This window comes from Hippichthys cyanospilos, chromosome 9 (genome assembly GCF_059441005.1).
Source record: "Hippichthys cyanospilos isolate Australia breed blue-spotted pipefish chromosome 9, RoL_Hcya_1.0, whole genome shotgun sequence".
NCBI lineage: Eukaryota > Metazoa > Chordata > Actinopteri > Syngnathiformes > Syngnathidae > Hippichthys > Hippichthys cyanospilos.
Genome location: NC_142377.1, coordinates 13,292,711 through 13,302,633, shown reverse-complemented (window position 1 = coordinate 13,302,633; position 9,923 = coordinate 13,292,711). Strand labels below are relative to the sequence as shown.

The following is a 9,923-nucleotide window of genomic DNA, read 5'->3' as shown; positions in this document are numbered from 1 at the left end:
CAAAGCGGAACATTTCAGATTCTGCCTATTTATTTCCGCCGAACTGCGGAGAACATGTTGCAGCTCAGCAGTAATGAGCCAGAAGAAATCACTTCGCACTCATCATCTCACTGTCAGATTATCTGCTTCTTGGCTTTGGCCTTCATCTTTCTGGGTCACAGCACTGGCCTCAGTTTTACAACCTGAACCAGCTGATTTATGATCGAAAGGACAGTCACTTGTTTATAAAAAAAAAAAAAAAGCGGGGGGGGGGGGCATCAATCACAAAACATCACGAGGAATTAGTTGATGGAAAAACAGAGGCAACACTGTTTCGACTAAATCATAACCAAACTTATACACAGAGAATCAATTTGCTTTGACTTCACGGTGAGGTTTGCCTTTTCAATTCTTTTTTTAGGCTAAAACAAGGGGACGCTTGTGGGAAGATTTAAATAAACCAATCTTCTAAATCTTTGATGCTCTTTTTGAAGCTTCTGCCAGAATATGCAAGCAAAAACAATCCGCGGCCAGTTGCGATGTCTCTAAAGAATCGGGGCAAAAATAAAAAGCTTATGTAGGCTAGAAACAGACCGATAAAACAAATACACAATTGGGAGGGGATTTTATGTGATAATCGATGGGGGCAAACGCACCGAATACAGCCAAACGCTACAACAACAGGAATGACTCAAACAAAAAAATAAATGCAAACATGCATACAAAAAAAGCAGCAAAATAAGATGCAATCACAAAAATGAAATGGAAGCAAACCTTCAACAAAATTAATGCAAAAAAAAAAACAACACCTACAGAAAAAAAGACAGAACATTTTTGTGATTCCATCTTATTTTTTTCCACCTTTTTTTTGGCATTTTTGTTTGCAGTTTTTTCTTGTTTGCCTCATTCCTGTAATTGCAGCATTTTGGCATTTGCAGTACATTTGTCCCTGTTGGCCACCATCATTTTACATCTGGTCTCTGCCGGGATTAAAATGCCCAAAAATTAACGTGACCAAAAATACATGTGTCAATTGCAATATAGAAATTGCTTCATTATGTGATCACCGACACCAAAACCACCACAAGACTGAATGATCAATCAAGAAATTGGCAAGCACCTTTATTTTTAATGTCTAAAAACATACTAAATTATATTCCACGGCACAGTACACAAAATGCCTGTTCAAAGACACATCTTTTTAATTAGATACTTTAATTATACTTAATTAAATACTGTAATTATAAAGACTATAAAATAAGATCTTCAGGACAGTGCTACAACAGCATATTTATTTTGGTTGTGCAAAATCAGCATGTCATTTCAAATGAAAAAATGAATTGATGGTGTCAAGAATGTAAAACGTTAGAGTAATTAATTAAGCTTTGTAATTAATTGACCTAATTAATTAGTTTTAATCGCACTTTAAAAATGTCTGAGAAAAACCCCCTACCATTTTTTTTCATTTTGATACATTGTATTATTGTGGCTGATCAAAAGTGATATGCAGCAACAAAAAAGTTATTCCAGTTATTCATTTTCTTGAACAGATGCGGTTGTAACCATTTCCGCTGTATTTATTTTGATTTAACATTTATTGAATTTTCTTAGGTCAATGGTCAAAAAATTAACCTCAAAATACAACACCATCCATCTTCTCCATCTCAGAGGCACTTTTATCTGAAGGCCCCACTGTACTTCATATAATAAGCTACACCTGATTTTATATGGATCGCAAATTTGTCCCAATAGTTGTACAGTGAAAATAAAGCAATAGCGTTTATTTTAGGTACTTTTGACCTTGTAACAGCAGATTTGAAGAAAATCTAATGCCGTTTTTTTTTTTTTTAATGATCTCCACTTATCACCTTGCATGTGTGAAAGCATGGCTCTTTGGTCTTCTAGGCAAAAATCTTGGCGATGAACTCCCTGAAACGCTTAGCATACTGCTCAGGATGAACTGTTGATATTTCTGCACCTGCCTGCAACCCATGCACACACACACACGCGCACACACACACACGCGTACACACACCGATGTCAGGATGAATAAGTAGCATCGTCTGCTTTACACGACACCGATGCTCACCCCATGTTTGACGGCCTTGGCTGCGTGAGCCGCTTTCTTCTTGGTATCGTACTGCGTCAGCACATCAATCAGACCCATGAAATACACTTCTCTCCGTGGTGCGCCTACACGGGAGTGAGGGAAGCTCAACGGTTCAGCCTTTTGCTGATTTCTTTTGAACTCCGTGCACAATCTGGCAGAATCGGTGTAACTTGGTTTTAAGGCAGGCGAGGAGCGCCCGCGGACTTACCTACGGCGCTCTCGATGGCGTACACGTCCACGTAAGGGTCGAACTCCCCGGGACCCATCGGCTTGAAGGAGTTCATGTAGCCAGCGATGCCTTCCGGTGAGGTAGAAGCTGGAAGTGTCGATTGGCTGCTTTCATCTTGATCTTCTTTGCCATCGGACGAGTCCAGTTCCATTTCCTCCTCTTCCTTCTCAGCCCTCTCCACATCATGGATACCCAGCAGAAGGCTGTAGTCCATGATCCTCAAACGCACCAGGAACTACAGAAAGAGCGCAAGCTAGCACAAATCGCACTGAATAATCATGCAATCTGTCAATGGATATCAACTCACACTGAGACAAAAAATACTATTTCTAGTTGGATGTTCTGAAAAAATTGATTTGAAAATTTCATTAGCTTTGCTCTAACCATGCAAAGATTTTTTGTAAGCATGACAGATATTACAAACAATCCCTTACATCAATATCTCTGTTCAGCTTGTCCATGACACTCTCCTTCTCCTCATCACACACATAAATCTTTTGCATGTTGTTCATGAAGTCGATGTCTTTGTAGGTGGGAAGCTCCTTGACCTGGAAGAGCAACAAGGCAAGGCAGCTTTATTTATAGAACACATTTTATACACAAGGTAACTCAATGTGCTTCTGATAAGGAATATAACAAGTAAAGTGTCACGTTCTGTTGGGATTTTGTTGTGGGTTTATTTTGGGGGGTTCTGTTCTTTTCTGTTTGCGTAGTTCCTGTTGCTGTTCATCTCTCATCACCTCGCGTTAGTTTTGATTTGGTCCACCTGTCTGCATTTACCTGCCCTCCTCATGTCATCCAATCAGCTTCCTTTTTTGTTTTGTGTCTTGTCGTTAAGGGTGAAGTGTTTTTTAAGTCCCCAGTTCGCGTTTAACTAGTTGTTGGGTCATTGTCAATGTCTATGTTTTTCCTTGGTTTTTTTTTCTGAGCCTGAGCCCTAGTTTTTCATAATAAGTTTATTCTTGTATTTTTGGTTGTTACTTTGCACTTTGGTCTGCTACCCTGAATTTGGTCCTCTCTTCTTACTAAACATCTGTTCTTGAGTCCACCTTGCTTCCAGCTTCCCTGCATTTGGGTCCTCTTCTACACTCCACCACGCCAAACCATGACAAAAACAATAAAACCATAATACAAATGAAAAGAAGTTTAGTAAAGTGGCTTAAAAAAAACACAGTGCAAGAACAACATTGGTAAAAATTGATTTTAAAAATGCTTAAAACACATTCATCACTATCATAATGAAATATTGTGAATAAGTATAATTTACTAAATTTCTAATGAATTACTATTATTATTATTATTTAAATCACAGTTTCAATGTAAAAAAAGACAACAACAAAAAACACATTCACTCATAAGATAGGGCAGTCTGCAGTCTGCCAAAGCAAGCTCACTGCAATCATTATGCTGCCATTATTAATGCTACAGGATAGGATGAATTCATCACGCATGCATGAATTTCAATCAGTTCTCACAGCACTGACACATCCTTTCATGTGAACTCACCTTCTCTTTAAAAGTTGCTTCTCGAGACACCAGGGAGCCCTGAGGAAAGGAAAAGACCACACAACATTTCTCATCCGCGTGGAGCTCAATTAGACTGGAGACTTATCTCACACATAATTTCACTGAGCTGTCGACATATCACTGTCTAATAACGTGCCCTGTCAAATATCTTAGTGGACCTTGACACCGTGCATCAGTACGCATACATTTTACTCATACATTTAGACTAGTTATATCTGTGCGAGGGTCATAAACTCGAAATTGCAACTTGAAGTTGCTGCCAGTGTACATTTAATAAATTAAAACAAACACTACTGGCAGGCTTGCCGGCTTTACCTTGAGGTCATATTTCTTGTGTATAGGCAGCCTGTGGCTGAACATGTTTCTCATGACCAACAGGTAGGTGTCCTCACCCTCCACTGTGATTCTGTACATGGCCAGGAACTGAGGGAGCAGTGTCAAACCGTGACAGGTGACAACGTGCTGCATGGGAACAAAAGAGCTCTGTTTCATACTTTTTCTTCATTGATTGATCCGACTGTGTGAAAAGCACATTTTGACTATTTGCCCACTATAAAATGTCAGTGGTGTTTCAACAGTTGTGTTAAGTTTGAGGTCAATTCATTTTCCCTAAGGTACTTGTTGCTGTGGAACATTGAAAATGTGATGACCCAAAACTTTCAATGTGTCTTTCACAGAAGTTAGGCATTTCAAGCTAGCAACTATCAGATTGCTGTAAGTCCATTTTAGGGGTACTTCCATGTATTCTATATCATTTTACAGGGAAGTGCAGCAGGACCCATAAGGATCCTTTACCGGAGCCGGTCACAAATACGGTTCATCATTACCATTTCCACATTTGTGTCATAGATGCTTTCAATATTGTGTGTCACCTGGTGATACTCAGAAAGGATGTTGTGCATCTCTGCCACCTCCTCACTGGTAATTTCTTTGACCACCAAAGTGCGGTCATATGATGCCAGCAGCAGGCCCTCACATGTCCCCTCCCCGTCTCTGAGGGGCGGACTGCGAGCCAGAGACACCTGTAGATGAAAACGCGTCCTTTTTACATACCGCATTTTGTACGCTCTTTAACATGCAAATTCTTTTCCACTGAAATGCAAATCTCCACAAACAGGACAATTGGAAAATATATTGCATGTATTCCGTATTTCCTGCAATGTTGAATCAGTAAAATGAACACAGAGTACATTATATTTTTCTGTTTAAACTCAAAAGTGTTCTGTGGGGCATAGAAATGCAAATTTCACACAAAAACATGCAAATTTATTTAAAGAGTAGTCAATACTACATGATTTCAGCCCTGTGTTTTCTGTTTCAGATTTTTTTTTTTTTCCTTGTTCTGTACCTGGAAATCCTGGTCCTCAATACCAAAGCGCTCACGCAGGTTCCTGAAGACTTGCGGACAGTACTCTTTGAATTTAAATTGCCCTGGGAGATTCTCTCTGAGAAGCAAACCACACATCGAAATGGCGATGATTTTTCGTGTATGAATAAATCGCATTGAACATAGCAACATGAGTACATCCACAGGTATTCAATACATCGATCACGATCGTGGCTGCCTGATTAATTCCTACTTGGCTAGCAATAAATGAGTCAAATGATGTGTTTTTAAGATGTCAACTGAAATGTGTGTGAACCTTTGGTGATTTAAAATCATAGAGTAAGTACAAGTCTCTTTGTAGTAGCATCACATGACAAAACACATTTTATTGTTTTTTTTTTTTCCCCAAGACTGTTACACAACCCGAATTCCTGAATGGATTAAGGGATTATTTAAAGCTATTCATTTTTCCAGACTTGAGACTTGGAGAAACTACTTTTTTTCATGTATGCCAAAAACTTGTGGAAGTCTAAACATACATAAAATTACGCCGTACATCATGAAGCAAAAGACGATTCTATTTGATCTTTTAATCAAACCGTTTTGGTTATTGTGCCACTTGCGAAGTGATGCAGTGTTATTCGATAAGGGCGGTCTCATGAAAGGGAAGACAGTACGGTACTTGTTGAAGAGGTGGTGGTTGACTTTGACCTTGGTGCTGGCTCGGAAGTCATCTGGAAGCAGCATGACAGGCACGGGCACTTGGCTCAGGTCGTTGATCTGCGCACACATTAAATCAGCGGTGGGAGTGATTTCACAGGTTGCTCTGTGAATTGTGTGTTTTGGGGTAATATGTTGGAAAATTAAAATTAAAAAAATCAATAGAACTGCATCTCCCCCCAGACTGGCTCACTGGGCATCTGCTCTCTATGCCAGATGGCCAGTTCAGCCCTAGAATTAAGGATATTGAATCGACTTTTGCCATTCTTGGTTTTACACAATTATCGGTAGCAGTCTTTACACTGTTACATTAGCAGTGTGAGCAGTAGTGCTACCACTTTTGAAGGACACACATGCACACTCACACAAAAACAGTCAAATCAGTTCCCAATCACATACCCACCGAGTGATTGACTCCCCACATGAGCACGCTAGAAACGGGCTCCCCGGCGCGGAAAACCTCCACTTTCTGCTGCACGAAGTGCTTCATCTTTGTTTTCCTCCTGTGAGGGACGCGTGACGAGCTTGGAGAGGACATTGGAGCACTTTAGCGCGACTCAAGACTTGCACGACTCCGTCGGTGTGCAGCGTTCACCTTGCGCCGTAGCGATCTTTGCTAAAAGTGGGCTGTAGGAGTGATGGATCAACTTTCTGCTGCAGGTTGGTGGCATTGTGACGCAATACCCACCTTCATCGGTTTTTTTCCCCAATCAACCAGTGACGTGAAGGTGTGCTGTAGATAGTCTTCATATTTAATAGTAATGTATTTTTCTTAAAACTCGTTCAGATTTTAAAAAGCTAAAGAAAATTATTTTTTTACGTAATTCTTAAGTAATGAACCTTATATGGCATTCAAATTGCAGTCACATTTGCTCATAACTTTAATGAACTCATTGGTGGTCAATTAAGGAGATAAATCTGTGAAAACAGCAGCATGACATTTAACAATTAAACGTTGCACAAATCTGAAATGTTAAACACTTGAAAAATCATAATAATATATGTATGTAACTGTATGGAAGTCATAGTTTGTAATTTTTTACAAATGGTTCTTCTCAATAGGAGTGCTTTCAGATTCTGTTGTTGACCCTGAAGGTTCCAACTACTCTAATGGCTCAGCTATTCTTTCAAACTAATTTTATATTATTATTCTTGAGGTATTTAGTCACATGATAGTAAAAAAAAAAAAAAGTAAAGTACAACTACACTCTTAATTAAACACTTATGTTTTTTTAATAATTTAAAAAAAATCAGGTTCCAAACTGCAAGTTGTTTCTTTTTTCTTGAGCCTGCTAATTCGCATTGGTTCGTGCCATAAACATTATTAATAACTACAATACCATAAAAGTTCTGATATTGTAGTTATTTATTTCACCATTATTTATGGCATAAATAATAGTGGGAGGAACATAAATAAGATGGTAAATATGTAATATATACAGTAGGTACATTGTTACAATAGCAGTGGTGTAATAATACTGATCTTATATATGTTAAAAGAAAAATGTGCCGAGAAAGAAAGCAGTTTACCCAAACTGAGCAAACTACATGTGATAATTGGTAAATGGTGTACCTAATGTTGCGTCTACTGTCTGAAAGTCTTGCGTAGACGTCTCTCATCAAAATAGTTCACTGTATGATCGCTAGAGAGCACCAACGGTCAAAATTATACTTGAAACCCCCTGAGTCTCACTGAATAAGAGGCACAGGCTTGGATTACATGAAAAGTTTGAGCAGGTCCTCTTTTATCAGCCGATGCTCGCCGTCTAACTCCGTCCTTTCTTTATTCCAACATTCTCTTCAGCAAATCAAGCCTTTGTGTTTTTGTGACGTCACTGGCATGCCACTCTCATCAACACACCAGCACCGACCGCGTTGTTTACCTCGAGACGACCAACACTGTACACAAATAAAGCACATACAAATCCAAAAGTGTTCACAAACATATTTATTTACAAGATTACTAGATCGATCAATCCGTCTCCATCCATCCATTCATCTCTACCTATCATCCAAATACTTTAGTAGTTATCGAACTATTTCGCGAAGTCGCTGCGTGTTACGTGTGTGTATGTTTATATTCCGTCAGAAACACACCTTTTGAAGTTTCCGCCCAGGTTTCTTTAAACAGCCACGTTTCCCAGGTACGATAACCGACTTATTTTATTTTAAACTGTAATTTTACTTACGATAGATTGTAAAAAAGATCAAACAGATATAAATATATAAATAATTTACTGTACGTATACAGCAAGTTTTAATTTTGACACATTTTAAAAGTATATTTTTAGATATCGGACTATCTATGTGAATAATGTATTTTTAATCGATTCACATTTTAAATGTAACATTCGGACTAGCTATGTGAATGTTTTAAATTGATTAACATTATGACTATCTATCTATCTATCTATCTATCTATCTATCTATCTATCTATCTATCTATCTATCTATCTATCTATCCATCCATCCATCCATCCATCCATCCATCCATCCATCCATCCATCCATCCATCTTGACTTCAATAGCTCACCTGCTTCTTTCTGAAGAAACCGCGTTTATCACAGTTGGGCATGTAGATATCATGATGGGACTTGAATAAATGGCTATCAAGGCCTCTGATAAGTGTAGTTAGCAGCTTTCGACATGGGGCCTGTCAGTTGAGCGGCGATTGATCATTAACTGTCTCCATTGCGTAATAGAGAAGAAGATGATAGTTACCTCTGTCGGATTGTCGGTAGGTACGGGATCTATAAGGACAGAAACAAAACACATTCATACTTGACTACTGAATGTGTTGACACCTAGAATCAGTTAAAACAAATGTCCGATGCGCCAAATGTTTTAAAACGTGGTCATATTTTCTCTATTATAATTACTTTATTAAAAAAAAAGATTGCTCAAAACAAAAATCCACCAATCAGACAGTTTATCGCATTTACTGTTGATGCATGCACATCCATCAACAACGCCTGTCAGGCACCAAACCCGAAACGTTACCTGCCGTCTGACTTTTTTCCGTCCAGCTGATGACGCTGAGGTTGCTGCAGACGCCCCTGCCCTCCAGCAGGGTGCGGAGGGGCCGCGGGTCATTTGATTCAGGTGCACAACGCAGACCGCTGGCACAGCTCAGAGTGTAGACCCCACATGGCTCTCCGATGGTCAGGGCGGTGACATTCAAATCTCCCGGCACGTGCATTTGGGAAGGCTTTCCTTTGCAGCTGGGACATCCTCTGGACGACGCAATTAGCGGCCTTGAGCTGGAAAGCAGTGGCTGCAGGAAAAGCAGCCCCAGCACATTCACACACAGAAGCATCTTAGACTTGAAAGTTGTCCAAATCCTTGATTTGTTGACGCTTGTTTTCTCCGAGGGCCTCGGAAGCTTCTTTGTTTATTTCCACTCAGCTTCGAAAAGTGAATAGCAATTTGGTCAAGCCAAGAAATGGTGATAATGAGGCTGACAGATAGCACTGGCAGAAGCTTTTAAAGGGCCAAACCAGAGAGAAGAGGTATGGGAGGGAGCGTGGTGGAGAATGCTAGTTTTCCCTCTCATTTCCACAGAGCTGAGCACACCCCATTTCTCCTTGTCACACAATCACATACAAACACACGCACACACACGCTCATACCATTTGCTGTCTGTCATCTTGAAGGATAGTCGTGTTTTCCATTCCAACGTAAATCAGAAGTGACAGTTGCTAATACTCTTCTTTTTGCCAGTCAAAGTGTAATCCATCCAAATTAACAAAATCCATCCAAATGAACGAATACGAGCAATGAAAAAGTCTATCCATCCACTGGTGTTACGGTAATGCTATTTTCAGTATTGTCATTACTTCTCCTGATTATTATTTGACCTGAACAACTTAAACAAGAAAAAGGATTACTCTAGAAATAAATACTAATCAATATAAGCATAAATAATCAAAGTAAAATGCACCGACTTTATTTTGATATTATTATTATTATTATTAAAATATTATTGTTGTTATTATTATTACAAATTATAATTTTTGTTATTATTATTTGCT

At 39.1% G+C, this 9,923-nt stretch overlaps 2 protein-coding genes across 3 annotated transcripts; both read right to left on the bottom strand.

Annotated features, from left to right (window-relative positions):
* Positions 1 to 1,071: 1,071 nt before the first annotated feature.
* LOC148418957 (phosphatidylinositol 5-phosphate 4-kinase type-2 gamma-like) lies at positions 1,072 to 6,536 on the bottom strand. Its single transcript, XM_088424278.1, has 10 exons — positions 6,296 to 6,536; positions 5,855 to 5,952; positions 5,194 to 5,290; positions 4,718 to 4,867; positions 4,161 to 4,307; positions 3,825 to 3,863; positions 2,753 to 2,866; positions 2,298 to 2,553; positions 2,069 to 2,172; positions 1,072 to 1,961 (listed from the first exon to the last, which is right to left on the bottom strand). The coding sequence occupies exons 1-10, from the start codon at positions 6,428 to 6,430 to the stop codon at positions 1,881 to 1,883; spliced, it is 1,221 nt and encodes a 406-aa protein (XP_088280404.1). The 5' UTR covers positions 6,431 to 6,536; the 3' UTR covers positions 1,072 to 1,880.
* A 617-nt stretch (positions 6,537 to 7,153) lies between these two features.
* On the bottom strand, positions 7,154 to 9,638 carry LOC148418956 (insulin-like growth factor-binding protein 6). Of its 2 annotated transcripts, XM_088424280.1 has the most exons (5): positions 9,522 to 9,638; positions 8,893 to 9,166; positions 8,614 to 8,642; positions 8,426 to 8,545; positions 7,154 to 7,791 (listed from the first exon to the last, which is right to left on the bottom strand). In XM_088424280.1, the coding sequence occupies exons 1-5, from the start codon at positions 9,561 to 9,563 to the stop codon at positions 7,693 to 7,695; spliced, it is 564 nt and encodes a 187-aa protein (XP_088280406.1). In that variant the 5' UTR covers positions 9,564 to 9,638; the 3' UTR covers positions 7,154 to 7,692. The 2 variants fall into 2 exon arrangements, with proteins under 2 accessions (XP_088280406.1, XP_088280405.1); XM_088424279.1 differs by lacking the exon at positions 9,522 to 9,638 and having other exon boundaries at positions 8,893 to 9,395.
* Between the last annotated feature and the right edge of the window lie 285 nt (positions 9,639 to 9,923).